Genomic DNA, 18,083 nt, shown 5'->3' on the forward strand with positions numbered 1-18,083 from the left:
CAGATGTAAGTTCATGCTTCTTATAGATACAGTAGATACCATGCATGCTAAAACAAATTAAAATTCACTCCGTAATTTGACTGATAGTCCGTAAAAATGGAACATACACTTTAAAACTTCTGCATATATGTTTGTCCCACCAAAAAACAAAAAATGCATCCAGGGAATCTAAAAGTAGTAGTGCAGATGTACATGTTACAATTTATAAATTTTTTTTGTGGAGTTATCAGGGCTACTAGTGCATGACAGTGGCCTTTAGTATTTTTATTGTAATTACAGTAATTCACAGAGTAAGCTAATTGCACTGAGAATTACAAACAATATGTGTGGTAGATGGCATTTTTGCTCACTTTAAAAAAATTCTTGGTTGCAATCATGTGTTCTTCTCTATGTATGTCCATATATAAGAGTGAATTTCACATGTGAGTCACTTTGATTCCTATGTGAAATCAGTGCAAGATAAATATATATGTAGACTGCTAATTTTAGTGTATTGTATAGATAACCATGTAAATATGTTACAACAAGGAAACTTCGGTATTCACTCTGACTGTAGATGATAAACGTGAATGCAATCTGAAAAGTTATATTGGTGTTTATGCTTGTATGTAAATCTCTTCTTTGTATGAAGAGACTGACTAAGTCTTAAATACATGTATTTATTCATTTATATTTTGGGGTTATTTGTAGTACTACTTCCATTTTGTTTTACATGTAATATAGAAGTCATTATGTTTAATAATAAATTCGTGTTTTGTATAATTTTTACCAATGTTAATTGTTGGTGCATAAATATATATGTAATGTATGTGTATATGTATTATATAGTACCAGTAGGAACTTTAAATGCACAACCACTTTCAGAAGCCACTCACTGTACTTTCTAAATGACTTATTTTTATTCATAGATATATTCATAGCAGCCTTCATCACCACCAACACTAATTTAACAGTTACTCTGCACATTCATTTGATTTTTGTTCAGTAGTTTAGTCATTTTATCATTAGTTTCTTTTAAATTTATATCTCCAGTTTGCATGCCTTGACCAAAATATTACTGCATGTTACAGGCTTTTACTAAGTGCATGATCACATTGCATGGTGTGTAGCTCATTTTCTAGAAAGCATAGTAGTATAGAATCAGTAATAATCAAGCAGAAATGTAACATCATTATTTTTTCTAAAACTTCTTTAGTCTTGCCTTTATAAATGAGATAAAAGTCGTAGTCATAATATCAAACCCTTGAAAGTTGCTGAAACTAGATCATTGTATCAATATATTATTATGTGTTTATCCTTGAATCCTAATTCATATAACCTCTTACAGAAAACAATAAGTGGGTTGGAGAGAGTGTCAATACAAGCCAGGCTGGAGGGCTGAGTGCTTCACCGAGAGTAAGTGTTTTTCGAGTCTGACATATCATGTAAGAGGTCAGCACTTATCATATGGGAATGCATTGTATTTTTCATATTAGTATTCATAATTTTAATGGGGTGTTCTTTTTGTGTAAGTGAAAATCTCCATAATCAGTCTTTCAGCTTATACCATATACTTAAAGTTGGAGCTCTAAAGTTTGTTAGTTATATATTTCATTTCCTTTTTTAAAGCCTGCTGTATAGCAGCCAAAGTATACAGTACACCCGCCTACTTTGTGACTTTGTAAATGACAACCAGCCTACGTTGAGGGCTCCACTGGGAAAAATAAAGGAAAAATATTTGATTTTTCTAAACTTCTGAAATGTAAATTTACTGTTTGAATGTGGGAAAAAATAAGTTAAAGACGGGACTATTATTTTAAAAATATTCTATATACATAATCATTGGATAGAGAGCTACCAGTTGGAGCAACATGGATTTCACAAGGTGCTCTGTGAATACCACAGATCTACTGACACCCATACTTCAGTTTTGTTTTAGAAACATCTACTCACATTTTTGGCCTGGTTACATCCTGCCCCCCCCCCCCCCCACACACACACTACTTACCATTTACACATGCTGATATATGTGTAAATGACAATGCAGGTACAAAATTGTTAATGTGGGGCTGTAGGGAAACTTGAGAGTTGGGTGAGATTTTACATTATTCTCCTTTTAACATATATTTCATTCCTCTTTGTGTTGACACACTGAGTTACAAGATATTCTCCCAAAGTAGACGGGCTTACTCTGCTTTTATAGTATATAATCAACAAGCAGTCATTCAAAAATTTCTTGAAATTTGTTACATGAATTCAGGTAGCGAGGTTAGTTCTTGATATCATTTAACAAAGGTATTGTTTACTCTTTCCTATGAATCCAAACTCAGATTTTATTTTCTGTTACAGATGGACGATAGTCGTGGTAATAGTGGGAATGACAAAGAAAGTATGTTGAAGCATCTACTGTCCAAGTAACATGCTTCCTGCCAATCATGCTATGTCATCCACAATGTCACTCATATGGTTAATCAGTCCCTACAGACCAGCCTGCTACCAGTCATTGCAAGTTGCAGGATGTGTCATGGTATTACCATGGACATATTTTGGAGCACTTGTGCCTCACTGCCAAAAAAAATTATTGGAATAGCAAAAATAAAGAAAACCAAAAAATATACAAAAATATATATATATATATATCCATGTATGTCGTTGAAACCATTTAAGGTTTGGTGATAAAGAAGGGATAATAATAGAAATAATTAAATGCATACCGAAATATGACTTGTATTAAGCACTTGTTGAAAAATTTGGAACCATGTTCAATACTGATGAATATATCCTCAGGTCTATAATGATATGTCAATATGTATTAAGAAAAATAAACATTTATTGGCTTGAATGTAAAAAAAAATTGATTATTTTTGTTTATATTTAAATGATAGTGTAAATGTATACAAGAAAGAGGGCAGTTTGGGGTAGGCATGCTCCATTGTAATGGTTGAGGGAAGCCAATGTGATGTTTTAATGCCAGAGCAGTCCTGTGATTTAAACTTTAACCAGTACAAAAGGGGGGAATGCTAGAAAATTAAATGGGTGTTGGGAGTACGTGCATCTTTCTTTCCCATCTACCCACAAGTAATGTGTACACACTCCCTACCTTGCTTTTACCATTGATTATATTAAGGAAATGATTTCTCTTCTAGGTATATGAGACTCATGATTTACCTCATAATGAGAATACCTGCACATGGTCAGGATTTATATCTCAATTCTTATCTTCTCCTTTCTCTCTCTCTCTCTCTTCCTTCCTTCCTTCCTTCCTTCCTTCCTTCCTTCCTTCCTTCCTTCCTTCCTTCCTTCCTTCCTTCCTTCCTTCCTTCCTTCCTTCCTTCCTTCCTTCCTTCCTTCCTTCCTTCCTTCCTTCCTTCCTTCCTTCCTTCCTTCCTTCCCTCCCTCCCTCCTTCCCTCCCTCCCTCCCTCCCTCCCTCCCTCCCTCCCTCCCTCCCTCCCTCCCTCCCTCCTTCCCTCCTTCCCTCCCTCCCTCCTTCCCTCCCTCCTTCCCTCCCTCCTTCCCTCCCTCCTTCCCTCCTTCCTTCCCTCCCTCCTTCCTTCCCTCCCTCCTTCCCTCCTTCCCTCCCTCCCTCCCTCCCTTCCTTCCCTCCCTCCTTCCCTCCTTCCCTCCTTCCTTCCTTCCCTCCTTCCCTACTTCCCTCCTTCCTTCCCTCCCTCCCTCCTTCCCTCCCTTCCTTTCTCTCTCGCTCTCCCCCTTCCTCCCTCCCTTCCTTCCTTCCTTCCCTCCCTTCCCTTCCCTTCCCTTCCCTTCCCTTCCCTTCCCTTCCCTTCCCTTCCCTTCCCTTCCCTTCCCTTCCCTTCCCTTCCCTTCCCTTCCCTTCCCTTCCCTTCCCTTCCCTTCCCTTCCCTTCCCTTCCTTCCTTCCTTCCTTCCTTCCTTCCTTCCTTCCTTCCTTCCTTCCTTCCTTCCTTCCTTCCTTCCTTCCTTCCTTCCTTCCTTCCTTCCTTCCTTCCTTCCTTCCTTCCTTCCTTCCTTCCTTCCTTCCTTCCTTCCTTCCTTCCTTCCTTCCTTCCTTCCTTCCTTCCTTCCTTCCTTCCTTCCTTCCTTCCTTCCTTCCTTCCTTCCTTCCTTCCTTCCTTTGCTTTCAACTTCTTTATTGCCCCAGCATGAACTTGTATCAAGCATGAGATAGAAAGACTTGCTGCACACATGTTGGCCACAGAAATGAGAATGTCTTTGATGGCATTTTACCATCTTTGTTTGGCAGGGAGTACGGCAGCCAGCCAGGGTAGGTTCAGTGAAGCTGCTAGTGGTACGTTAGCTGTGGTTTGGTTCAGCCTTATGTGCAATTCTTACCATTGGGTTGTGACTTACATGTCTAGTGTACAGAGAGATTATTATTCTATGAGGAGGGTAACAGTTGCTGTTGTCAGACTGTTGTATACTATTGTTATGAATGTAAGTACCATTAATATAGTTCACTTATATACAGAGCCTTACATACTCAACTCTTCTATACCAAAGGCATTAATGTAGATACACAGTGTACTTGAGGAAACTTCCCTAACCCCTGTATTTTCTTTGCACATCACCAAGTTGAATGTTAGGTAGCAGGAGATGTTATCAAGATTAGAGATTAAAAGATATGTTATAATGGTTTATTATTTTTCTATGAGAAAGTTTATTGACCTGTTGTTATTCTACAAAGAAAAATTAATGTTGGGCAAAGAATGATTGAATAATTGTAGGAACACAGAAGTGACTGGGGCCAGGAGATGGAAGACAGCGCCAAAAATCTATATGTCCGCCACATGTGGTGCAAACGCGGCTGGGAACAACTTGCTCATCATTCACTAACGGCTACTTGTGGACTGGCTTGAGATAGTATGGCCCTGTGGGAGTGACCATGAAAGAGTTAAACAAAGTGTCAGTTGGTGTCATCCTAGGACCTATAATGGATGAGAGGAGGGCAACCTAGATGCCTTGTTTACTTAAACAATGTTCTGCTTGTGTTACTTGGCAGACGAGTCCTGTTAACTGAAAAGAACTCCTCTTATCCTAGACCATAAAATAAGACTGCATTTCTTTCTAGAAAAATTACATTAACAGGGCTAATAATATTGGACTACTGAAGGATACAAAAACAGTTATTAGCCTTTGTTTGCAGCAGAAAAAACTTGTACTTTTTCATGCAGAAAAAAATTGAAAGACTTCAGTTTAGCCTGGAAGATCAATATTACAAACGCTTTTTCAGGCAGAAATGGAAAGTGCTCTTAAAATAGGAACTGTTAAAAGTGACAAAAGACAGTACAACCAAAGTGATTATGTGTAATTTAAGTGCAAGGATGTGATTTCTGGACTCCACATGAAAACTGGAGTTTGTTATGAAAGAGTGCTGGCCCCAGGATGTGATAAGGCTACTTATTGGTTATGTGGTACAGTAAGGAATTGACGGTTCCAGTTCGATCCCCTCCTGACCATCTGTAGTTACCCCAGAAGTGACCTAGTTACTGTTTCATTCAGTAATTGATGCGTAAGGCCTCACATGCAGAAAAAAAATTGTTAAAAGTATATTGATTATTTTATAAATCCCAAACTGTATAGTTCCTCTGCGGACAAGGAGCCTCGGGTACTGTGGTGCCCATGTCCAATCTTGTTTTCCCTCCAACGCTGGCACTCCAAGATTGGTCGTATTTTGTAGAGTATCAGCATTCAGTTGTATGTTTCATTTGGTGGAGTAAGATTTTTGTATATATTTGTAGTGTATAAGACAGTAATTATTATGTAACAGTTATGGAATCCCACTCTTGAAGAATGGCCACTTCCCTCCAAGGTGCTGTTCATTCAGGTGGGGCTTTCGTCATGCCGTATAGTCTGTATTATCATTGGTTTCTGCAGCTTCATTGGTTTGCATTGGTTCGTTCCCTGTACATTGTGTGTGTATAGGCAAGTTTCACCATCATGAAGCCACATGGCAAAATAAAAGAGAAATGGTGTCCAATTTTTTTCTCTTTCCTTTTTTTTCTTTGAATTTATAAATTGATACAGTATATAAATTTGTCAGGAATACTTCACCAAATAAAATGTCTTGAGGAAAATAAAATAAAATACATTTTAAGATAGCGTTTATTTAGAGCATCTACAGGCACATCCCTCCCTATGGCACCAGGCCAAACATCTACCAGTTCATCTATCCTCGTCTATATGGACTTGGCAATACACTGAAAAACAATTCACTTTTTTTTTTAAAGACTGATATCATATGGGATGTTTTTTTTATTTTTTTTATTTTTAAGGTTCTAGTACCCAATAGTATATTTTTCATATGCTGATTAGTGATCTATATTACCAACCACAATACAATTACCAACAAACATGCATACAGCAGTAGTACAGGGAGCTGGATGACAGACAGATTCCGATGCCGTAATGACGACAATAACGACACTTGGGGCACCACAACAAAGCTACTACATACACACACAAGAGGCAGGTGGAATCCCACCTTGCCACATGGCCAGATTTGTGTTCTATGTCACAATATGTACAAATGGCCAGCTATTGGGCTGATCAGACACTGTTTTCCAGGGATTTCAGAAATTAGTGTTTCATTGGCACATGGAATTGCCAAACTGGAAAAACTGAGCACACTACTGGCCCATTTTTATTCACCTGGATTTACAATTTAACATCTTTTGTGGAATAAATGTACAGACACATGATTAGACAAACTAGGAATTCCCAATAGCAGCCTGAGGGGTGTTGGGAGGGTTATAAGATATCACTAACATAAATAACAGCATAAAGGTATTATACTTACAGAAATGCATATTAAGTGCTATATAATAAAGAACATAAAACTATAATTAAGGTAAAGGTGAACATGCAGCAGACAATCTGAATGGGAATGTGATAATAGCTAGGAGTTTAGAAATTATCCTAGAAGCTGATATGAAACCTTGGAGACTGAATAATTAAGGAAAAAATATCCTGAATAGAGGAAAACCACTAAACAAGTGTTTCCTAGCCAGACTCTCTGCTGCTTTACTTTCCATATTATACTGGTAACATCTATTCTAAGGATCAATCATTCAGCATCTATCTCTGCTTCTCCATTCGCTAAAATAAGTCATGATCCCAATACGACCAGGAACAATTATTTAGTGAAATACAAATATTGTGTGGAGAAGCAGGGAACACTGAGTGTGCAACACTTCACTTCTTAAAACTATGGTCACATCTTACAAACTACAAGTATTAAAATAACCTTAACCTATCATGTATACTTTGGTTATATAATTGTATAGGTCTCTAAATCAATGGGAAATTAAGAACAACAGATCTTGGATATCTTGATCCAAAACTGAACTACATACTTAACAAATGCTATAACAATGAATCATATAAATTTCATATTTACCATTTGATATTCTAAAACACACAAAAGTCTCATTATACAATACAGTTCCACATTTTCTTATCTTGTATCAGTGCAAACAAAAAGCTGCTTTGCTTCGATACACATTAAATACAAATATACTGTAAAATTTCAATCATTGTGTATTATATTCTGAAAGGGTCTTCAGTACTTTAAATTCATATCATTATCATTTGCTTAATTATCACATACTTGGGATAAACACTACTTAGTGGACAGGCGTGAAAGCCCTGCCGCTTGCCAAATGGGTTAAATAACACTCTTCCCAATTGGCTCTTTATATAATTTCACGCCTTACTGTTGGATAATTGTAAAAGCAGGTGTTTTCTTGGATTAGCAAATAAATTAAATATGCTATTGCAACCAAGACCTCCTAGGTTCTAGCCTACATTAGCTTCTATCCTAACAGATAAAGCAACAATACCTTTTACAAAGGTACAAAAAACTATTTTTCATACTCACAGTGAAGGGTGCAAGGCGGCACACTGAGGTACATACACAAGTCACCTTTACTATATACAGAAGCAGAATATTGGCATGTTCAGTTTGTACAGTGACAATGTGTATGAATGAGTTTCACTATGAGGTAATGCCCAATTATTCTAGGGCAAATGCACTTGCAAAGCTACATATTAGTACTATTTATTTACAAAATCACCCAATCTATGCCCTCTTACGGGGAGACTGAAGATAAAAGAAAAAAAAAATCTTAAAGAGAATATGGTCCCAACAAAAACTTTCACAATAATAGGGTTTCTAAACTCCTTTTTCACTTTTGAAACATGTCCTCAGTTTTTAGAAACACCATTGTTCTATATATAAAGTAGGGGCCATTAATAAATCATCTGCACACACCTTAGTTAAGAATTGGTTCTGGTTCAGACTTGATTGTGTCCAAGCCATCTCTATACATAAGTGATGATCGATCTACCATACCTGCAAGAGCAGCACTACTGCTATGGCCGTCAAATTGACTATGGCCAGGGCCAGCTCGGGCATTAGACTCAGCACTGCTATGAGCTGGATTTACATGTGAACTTGTCATTTTACTGAACAAAATTGATTCTGGTGATGGATCTGAATCATCCGAATTTATTCGAGAGGCATGTGCATTCAAGCTGTTCATGGCATTCAGAACCTGCATGGCAGCAGAAGGGTGTGGGTGGCGGGGAAAGCCAGGATGGAATGGACTAATTGGGGCCTGTGGGTGCTGAGGATGTGGCTGGTGACCAGGAAGGTGGTGATGGGAGGCGCTTTCTCCAAACAAACGAGCTAGGTGGGCAGGGGAGGCTAAAGATGTTGCTAATGGTGAAGGCAGACCACCTGGCAATAATCCTCCAAGTGGCAGGGGTTGCGTCTGATGATGCTGAGGTGTATGCTGTGGTGTATGTTGAGGTGTATGCTGTGAAGTATGTTGTGATTGTGGCTGATGATGCTGGTGATGTGGCTGCTGGTGTTGATGCTGGTGATGCTGATGTGCATGTTGAGATTGAGGATGATGATGTGGCTGCTGATGATGATGTGATTGCTGTTGCTGATGTTGCTGGTGGTGGTGATGATGTTGTTGCTGCTGCTGCTGCTGCGGTTGTTGCTGCTGCTGCTGCTGTTGTTGTTGATGATGGTGTGGTTGTTGCTGGTGATTATGCTGTGGGGGCTGCTGTGGCTGCTGCTGAGGATGTGATTGTAGCTGTTGTTTTGGTTGTGGCTGAGGTGGTTGTTGCTGTTGTGCTTGTGCTTGTACCTGTGCTTGTGCCTGTGCTTGTGGCTGGGCCTGTGCTTTTGTTTGACCTTGTGACTGTGACTGTTGTTGCTGATATTGAGATGGCTGCGGCTGCTGCTGCTGCTGTTGCTGTGGCTGTTGTTGTGGTTGCTGCTGTGGCTGATGCTGTGGAGACTGTTGTGACTGTGGCTGTGATTGATGAGATGAAGACTGTGGTGGCTGCTGCTGTGGCTGCTGCTGCTGCTGCTGTTGTTGCTGCTGCTGTTGTTGTTGTTGCTGCTGTTGCTGCTGCTGTGGCTGCTTCTGCTGCTGTGGTGAATGCTGTGGCTGATGGGCAGGTTTTGGCTGTTGTTGGCTGCCTGGACTGACCGATGGTGTTCCATTGATAATACTGGCATTACTGGTGTTGCTGTTGCTGTTGCTAAGACTGAATACAGGTGAGGACAAGACAGACGAAGTTAATGTATGAGTACTGAGAGCAGCAGATCCAGTGGCATTTTCTCCTGATGGCTGAGGAGAACTGCCTACTGTGGTGGAACTGTTCACCACACGAGACTCACTTGAAGATGGGCTGTCAGCTGCTGTGGCCATAAGGCTTCCTGGAGTAGGTGGAGTTGTCATAGGTACAGAAACTGGTGTAGAGGCAGCTGGTGTTGCAGGTGCAGGAATGGGAGTATTGGGTGCAGGTGTAGATGGGGCTGGGGTAGATGGCGCTGGAGTGCTTGGAGCAGTGGAAAGACTACCATTGTCAGGAGTATCCAGCATAAATGGAGGCAGAATTCCAGTAGCATTAGGCAGAAGACCTGAAGCATTTGGTAGAACACCTGAGGTGTTGGGTAAAATGCCTGAGGTGTTGGGTAAAATGCCCGAGGTGTTGGGTAAAATGCCCGAGGTGTTAGCTAACGCTCCAGACACGTTGGGGAGGATGCCTGAAGTATTGGGAACCATGGGTCCATTGGGCTTAATCAGAGCGTTGGCTGGATCATCCGGCTGTAAAAGGAAAAAAGAAAATATTTTACTTTTCCAAAAATCACTTGCTACAAAAAAAAAATTAGTTTCAAGATAATGTACATATGATAGCTATATCATTGACCTCCAATTATTCGTCAAGACTGATCTGGAAAGGTCATCATGAATTCTGCATCTACCCAGAAAAGCTGAGATCTATCCAAAGTGTCCACCTTTCAAAGTTTCTCATTCTGATCAATGGTCAAAGTTAATCTAATTATTTATTTAACTGCAGAATTTCTGAGATATATCCTACAGCATTTTCATGTTGTATCAACTTTTGTAGTCACCATATTAATTTTCAAACTTCAAGTAAGGGAAAAATAACAATAAGTAAATCAGATAACATTTTATACAAATGAATAAGTGCAATCTATTACAAACTACCATGAGTCAAATACATCTAGTCTAAAAACACACAATACTAACCCGTGGCACCTTGGGTGTAGCTGGCTGCTTGTTTTCCTACAGAAAGCAAAGAGAAATACAGAGTGAACATAGCCTCTAAATAAAATTTGTGGGATTAATCCTACTGGTTACTCTGAACATCAACATTGTGAAGTATAGGGGGGAGGGGAATGAAATCGTAATACATCAAGACATTCAAACATCAGCTTAATGATGTAACAAGTCTTGATTCCGTGCAGGTGTGTGGATACATTTATAGTGAAAGATTTTGTGATTATTTAAGAGTGGCTTATATATATTCCAAAAACAATGAAAATTTGGATGCAAATATAAGTCCACTTCAACATTACATACATTGACTAAACCATTATAATAGTGAAAAGAACAAGTGAATCAGATTCAAACTCTACAAATAAATCACATCAAAATATTATTATAAGAAAGAGTAATGTGCAGTTTGGGATTTGAACAAATGGGTAAATAATAACAAGGATAGTCATCATAAACAATAATAATTTTAACAGACTAATCAATGTGACAGATTATAAAACAAATTAATAAAAAAAAAGTAATGACAATATTGTCATGAAGATGCTTATGCTGTATAATGCAAATGATGATGATAATGATGATAAAAAAAAAGTGATGAAGTAGCAGTAATAACACTAATCAGGCTGCTGCTGATAATATTTGATGATTACATTAAAGAAAAAAGGAGTGACAAATAAAATATAGAAAGATATGACAGTAATATGAAACTGAGAAAAAGTAAAGTTTTTTAGCCACATTCAATGGCAATTATATCAAAACAGATATAAAAAAGTAGCTGTAATATAGTGGAAAGATGGAGATGAAGAATCTTGCAGTAATACAAGCTAATAACTTGCAAATAATATTGATGATATATATCATTATTGATAAGTGCACTAGTAATAGTAACAGTAACAGCAACAGCAATAGCAATAGCAAGAACAAGAATAACAGTATAAGTAACAAAAAAAATTGGAGTAAGAGTAACTGTAGTAGTATTTTTCTACTATTACTACTATTACTGTTATCATTATCATTCATCATTCTCATTCTCACCATCACCATCATTGATGCTTGATGATACGGATGATGAGATTGCGATGATTGATGATGATGTTAATGATAATGATAATAGCAATAATAAGAATAACATCTAGAACAGGAATAGCAGTACGAGCATGAGTAATAATATTCTTGTTGTTACTATCATTATCAGCATCATCATTATTCTTTTCATAATCCTCCTCCTCCTCATCATCATTAATGACAGGGATGAAAAGAAGGATGATGATGGTTATAGTGGAAGTGGTGATGATCATAAAAATAATAATGGTAATAATAACAATGATAATACTAATAATGATAAATCGTAATAATAAAAAAAATATCACTATAAATACTATTATCATTGCTAACAATTTTTATATTGACACTTTCATTATTATCAGCCATTCTCTACTTCACTTACTACAAACAAAAATAACAATAACAACAATAACAGTAACAAATAATGACGATGCCACGATGATGATGAATTGATGACTACAGTGTTAATGACATTCATGATAACGTAGGGATTATGAAAGTAAAAAGAGATAAGACGATATCTTATGGAAAATTACAAAAATACATAATTGGAATAAAATAATGGTGGCAATAAAAATAATATGTGATCACAATTATAACATCAAGTTTAAATACCTTAGTCTTCCCTCCCACCTTATGCTCATTTTCCCTGAACACTGAGGTGTCTCTGAACACGACGGCCCGGATCACGCCCTTGATCTGCTCCTCGGGCCAGCACCCCAGCAGTATTCTCTGGGGACGCCCTCGGCCCTTCGGTCGCATGTCTCCCGGCTCGTTGGAAGGCCCCAGTAGGTTGTGCACGCGGTTGGCATACAGCACAAATGTTGGGTACGGGATGTCATACTTTCTGGCAGCCTGAAATAGACGAGGAAACGTTAACCAGTGTTTATTTTGCTTTTCTTGAAGACTAAACAAAACTAATCGTGTAGGCATTATGCCATGATATTGTGAAACTGACTACATCATAGGCGGCTCACCTGAGAGAGGGACAGGCCTTCCTTCAGCACGGCGTGGATAGCCTCGGCCATGGTCTCAGGCCTCCAGGACTTGAGGGGCCCGCGCTCCCGGAACCGCAGGTTCTGGAGGAGGCTCTGGGTCTGGTTCCAGCTCTTCTGCCACGCCGCCTGCACTTGGGCCTGGTACGAATCTGCGAAGGGGTTGTATCGTTATATACTGAATCATGTAATATATCCTAATGGGCAGTACAACTAAAGTAAGCGAATTGTATAGCTCCCTACTCTGATGTGGATACATTAATACCTCTATTATAATACACTCCTACAAAGAAAATCTGCGACATGTATTTTTGAGATGAGCCCAGTGGAGAGTGAAGAAGCGATTACCAACAAGGTGACCAGAGATTGGATCGCAGTGATAACAATTTTATGATGACATTTGACGGCAATTAATGTGCCTGGACTGTGGCAGTTGTGAAGCCTCACATATGACCTAATATTTTACGTGTGAAACTATCAGCTGCTCAGCTGACCACCGCAGTGATTCATCGAAAACGTCTCACATGATAAATAATAAATATAATTTCTAATCACCTGGAGGTTACTACGACTATGGAATATCCTAGTTCGCGTTTCACTTAAAACCATTTTCGTAATCAATCCCCTTAGTAACTAGAATGACTAAACATAATGGAAAGTTTGAGCATTTAAAAAAAAATCAAAATCCACAAAGTACGTTTGCGCTGAGCCTTTCATTTGTCTTCACGGCCCTCTAAATTGCTGCGGGAAACCTACAGCATATGTGTTTATAAAATAGTGCTTTAAGTTTACAGTGATATATACAGAGAAACAGGTATACTGCAGCTCACTTACAATTTACCGTTTTCATTTCTACAATGATAAAGCTATGACATAATACCAAAGCATAACGGAAGGAAAAAGCATTCACAATTGTCACACACTCCCAGTACTATATCACACCACGGCACTTAGAACCTTAATATTCAAACAGATCCAAACGATTTGGAAAAAAGACAGAAACAGAACACGTACGCAAAAAAATAACACCGAAAACGCCAGGATTGATAGGCAACGCCATCCCCGCAGACTTTTCATAATTATAACACATGCATAATGACTAAGGCAATTATATACTTTTTCATCGTTCAGTGAGAATTGGTCCTCGCTGAATTATGCATCGCCTCGGACAGTACGAGAAAAGAGCAGATGTTCACAGGCGGTGGAATCAAGGGAGAAGAGAACATTTATCCGATAAAGAATAAAAAATTCTAGGACATATTGACCATCTTCAGTGAGCTTTCCGTATAAATCAGACGCCTTTATTGATAAACTAGATATTACAATCCAAGATCAGGTTGGTCCAATAACGTGACTGGACCCCTCCTGGCCCTCCCTGCCGCGTGCAATCACTACAAACAAAACTTGGGAGATTGCAAAGTTATATTTTCATTTGTTTGACATAATAACGTTGCAAGGTACCTGGCAATTTGGGCGATTTGCCATTCAGAGCCACTGGGCAAGACATGAAACATTTGTGTTTAGTTAACTGGCGCTCTCTCCTTGATGCTATACTGTATGAATTTTCTTCAATAACGTTCATTCTCTGAATTCAAAATGAAGAAAGAAAATGAAAAACTTTCGAACCCTATCAAAATAAAAATACAAAATAAAGGAAATGCCATCTTCATATTTGGGCGCGCCTCGATGTGATTTGAATTGAATATGAATTATTTTCGCATACATAACGATAGGACAAACTTGTGGGCAAATTGCGTAAAATTACTTGACTCAAATTACCTGTCTATTGTTCGGCTGATGGGCTGAGGTCCTCCCATAATTCTCTAGCAAACTTTTTCAATTACAATGGAACAATGACAAGAAATGCGTTACCAAAATTCGTAAAATAATTCAGTTGCGGCATCTTGTTTGGTAACTACTCGTGCCTTCAATTGGCTATATAAAACTGAAGTAAATGCTGAATTTCCCATAACTCTACTAACCTGCAAAGTGTACACTGTTTATTTGTTTCATCCAATCCTGAAAATAATTTCAGAACTCCGTCTGATATACTTTATTTTTCCCCAATGTTTACTCTGATGCAATAATATATAGATTATAGGTACAAGATTATCAAGGTCGCTACACCATAGAACTAACAACCAGAAGATATTAAAAAAAAAAAGCGCGAGAAGGAAACCTACATTAACTACAATGCTGCGATAGTAGCATTCAATCATATCAAAACTTCTTCATTAAACGCTGATGACGAAAAACTGTATTAAATATATACACCCAACATTAGAAAGGAAAATAGGCTAATGAAGACGAAAATCGAAGGAGACAGAGAGAAGAGACTAGCGTGGACTCGGTGGCCGGCGGTGGTGCGGCCGCTCCATCATGGCGAGGCCTGGCTGCTGACAGTGAGCCGTCACTTGCCGAAATGTTAACCCTTCATTATCTTTTAGCAGAATACCGACAAAAATTTACATGTAGTTGTATGTTTTTTTTTTTTTTTTTCCTTGGGAACAGTTTTTGTGGAAAGGGATAATCTTTAATGTTCTGTAGAATCGAGGAGATGCTTGATATCCGGGTCGAATGAGCGGCCGGCAGCGCGTTCGACCGCCTTACTTTGTAAATTTGTTTCCAGTAATATTTCCGTGACAATGATGTTTCTGCACAGTCAGCCCGATGCTACTAACACACTGACAAAAGGTCTCCCACAATAATGAACAAAACAAGCAATGATTATGTATTTTTATTCACGAGTTGAATTAGGCCCCCTTCATTGTCCGGTTACGAGACAGACAAAAAAAACATTTAGAGAATTCTAATGTCCATTCTTCAAACTGCGATTCATATCCTGCTGGGTTTTGTTCGGAGGGCCTTACATCGAAGTCAACCATTCATGACATTTACTGAATATGCGAATATTAAAATGGCCGGCCCTTCCACGGTAAAAATAATAGCTTGTGACATTTATTCAAATTATCCTGGCCGAGCGTAGCGTATTGTCATGGCGGTGAAGGTTAGGTTCACCGGAGACACTCATGAATATTACGTCGCATAACCCTTTCACATTAACTGAAACCTCAGATAACGGTCTTCCCGCTGACCATAGTGTAGAGAAATGTCACTAATGTAATCAGCATATACTACATGACAATGCTACTTGATATTCCAAAGTTCGTCATGAATGGGAAGATCATTTAGATAATGAAGCGTCGGAATGTCGAAACGAGAACTCTCGTGTCATTGTCCCGAAATGTCAGACATATCATAAAGCGTTTATTATACACTCCAGTTTGCAAAAGTCTGCGAATGAAGCGATCGAGAAAACAAAATAGAATCGTTAATGCAATTCTGGAGGTTTTCCCGCTCGCTGCTGTGTCATGGCGGGTTCCACTTCATCATCGTATTCTGCTCTGACTGATATAAATTACTTCTCTTATTGTTCTACAGTTGGGCTCCGGCGAGGAGGGAAGGGAAAGCTTTGCAAAGAGGCCGGATATCAAAGAGAAATTGCTGAAACACAGTCGTACATGCACCTACTTATCTTAGGATGTATGGCGTTCTCTCCTTTACAGATTTCCTTAACCGAACAAAGAAAAAAACGCACGCACATTCTTTTCCTCTCGTCTCTCCATAATCGCCGATGGAAAATTATTAAAATACAAAATTGGAAAATAGACTGTCAATCGAGGAAATTATTTTATCTATCGAAAGCCATCGGAATTACACGCTCACTGCCTATTCCATCCAAGGCTTTCTACAGGTCTCCACAACGATTATCCGCACAGTTTAGGAAGCTCAGGTTCTCCTCCACTCTCAGGCGGCCATTATCCGTAATTTTCGGTTATTACACCAAATCGTAATTGTAATACGGCCGCAGTTTCTGGGCTTGCTTACTCTCCCTGTTGGATCACCCGCCGCGAGTAGGCCGCCCGAGACGTGATCAAACTATGGGAACTAACGGCATTTCGGGGAAGGCTCGGTCGACGACGCGGCCTCGAGTAATAGCACAAATCAATTGGGAAATTTGGTCATGTTCAAGAAAAAGTTTAATACTTAGAATAAAGGAAAATCCGAATGAGACAAATCTGCGAGATACTTCAGCAAGAACTGCTAGTTCTGTATGCTAAAATGAAAGCAACAGTATTTGGTAGCGACAGTAAAATCAACAAATACATTCGAAAACTCGTAAAATCCGAAGCTACGCCGATACCCTCCAGTAGAAAATCTTGGAGCTCCTACAATGCTCAGCGGAAATGAAAGTGAAAAAAATACATCTAACAATAAACATGAGCTACAAATATCCTTCGTTTCAAAGTATAAATAAATAAATAAGAAGTAAAAGAATATGATAAAAGCTCACAAAGTGTACATATAACATTTTTATTCATCTCATCCAACCAGTGCGTCGAGAGTAATTGTAGTCCTATAGATAGCAAACCCTTAATAAAAAAAGGGTTCTTAAATACTAAATTCATAAAATAAAAAACTACAGCAAAAGCGCGCGTGTTGAGGCACCATCAATAAGGTTCCTGCAATATTGAAAACATGATGCTGATTGCTGGAAGATCGCTCACGGGGTTGCACTTTTCCGCGCTGACCTATTTCTGTCAAACGTGTTATACGGGTGCGCCAGAAAATATATAACTTTTGAGACTTGAACAAAGGAAAGGAGTGAGCGAGTGAAGGGGAGAAAGTGGTGTTGGTCGGAACTCGATGCAGAATTCTTAAAGGGAGGGAGAAGGCGCGTGGAGATTGGAGTGTACTTTGGATGGGGCGGAGGTGCAGGCCCTTTATTTATTTAGGTTAGATAAGCATAAAAAGGGCGGCCGTGGATACGACCAAACCGATTCAGAGACTGATTTCGAAAGAGTGGAACAGCCCGAAGTGGGGGAGGCTGGGACAGGGACTCGGTAGAACAATATCTTGACGAGAGAAGTATAAACCGATCTCAGAGGAAGCAAGGACGCAGGCAATTAAACCTGCAAACAAAAACACATTTTGTCTTCAATAAAAATCAAGCTAAAATGTTCGTGTTCCTTTCCATCCCTTCAGCCTCTTGATGGACGTGTTTGAGGTTCGCTGCAGCCACTCTGAAAACTCGCATTAGAGTCCGCGCCCTTGCATTAACGTGTACCTTACACCAGGTCAACATCTATGAACAAGAGATTTCATTGAAAGGCAATTCTCACCTAAAACACAGTCAAGGTTGATTACTAATCGATGAAAAAACTACCAATAAAGTCCAGGCTAAACAAGAAGGCGAAAGAAACAAACGTAAGTCCCGGGTTCGGTCGCCCTGCACACACATTCTACTTTGTAATCTGACTCCATTAAAATCACATTAATGAACATCAAGTGTACATGCATTCACAATTAGGCAAACTTACTTCTGAGTAGCGGGCCTCGAATAATTCACTACTCTAAATGCATTTCTTTTTCTCCTCGCGTTAAAAACAAACGAATAACTTTT

At 39.0% G+C, this 18,083-nt stretch overlaps 2 protein-coding genes across 6 annotated transcripts in view; one reads left to right on the forward strand and one right to left on the reverse strand.

Annotated features, from left to right (window-relative positions):
* The window catches only part of LOC125030443, a 245,725-nt gene extending 242,590 nt beyond the window's left edge, over positions 1-3,135 (forward strand). Inside the window, exons 48-49 of the mRNA XM_047620480.1 lie at positions 1,328-1,395; positions 2,329-3,135. Coding sequence (XP_047476436.1) covers positions 1,328-1,395; positions 2,329-2,397 — 137 coding nt within the window. The 3' untranslated portion in view covers positions 2,398-3,135. The remainder of the gene's footprint in view (positions 1-1,327; positions 1,396-2,328) is intronic.
* Positions 3,136-6,044: 2,909 nt separating this feature from the next.
* LOC125030521 (muscle M-line assembly protein unc-89-like) overlaps positions 6,045-18,083 on the reverse strand; it is a 344,127-nt gene continuing 332,088 nt past the window's right edge. For 4 of the 5 annotated variants that reach the window (XM_047620591.1, XM_047620590.1, XM_047620589.1 and 1 more), the window contains 4 exons: positions 12,602-12,771; positions 12,240-12,479; positions 10,530-10,565; positions 6,045-10,082 (listed from right to left, as the gene is read on the reverse strand). In XM_047620591.1, coding sequence (XP_047476547.1) covers positions 8,229-10,082; positions 10,530-10,565; positions 12,240-12,479; positions 12,602-12,771 — 2,300 coding nt within the window. In that variant the 3' untranslated portion in view covers positions 6,045-8,228. The remainder of the gene's footprint in view (positions 10,083-10,529; positions 10,566-12,239; positions 12,480-12,601; positions 12,772-18,083) is intronic. The other variant, XM_047620588.1, reaches the window with a different exon arrangement.

This window comes from Penaeus chinensis, chromosome 11 (assembly GCF_019202785.1).
Source record: "Penaeus chinensis breed Huanghai No. 1 chromosome 11, ASM1920278v2, whole genome shotgun sequence".
Taxonomy (NCBI): Eukaryota; Metazoa; Arthropoda; class Malacostraca; order Decapoda; family Penaeidae; genus Penaeus; species Penaeus chinensis.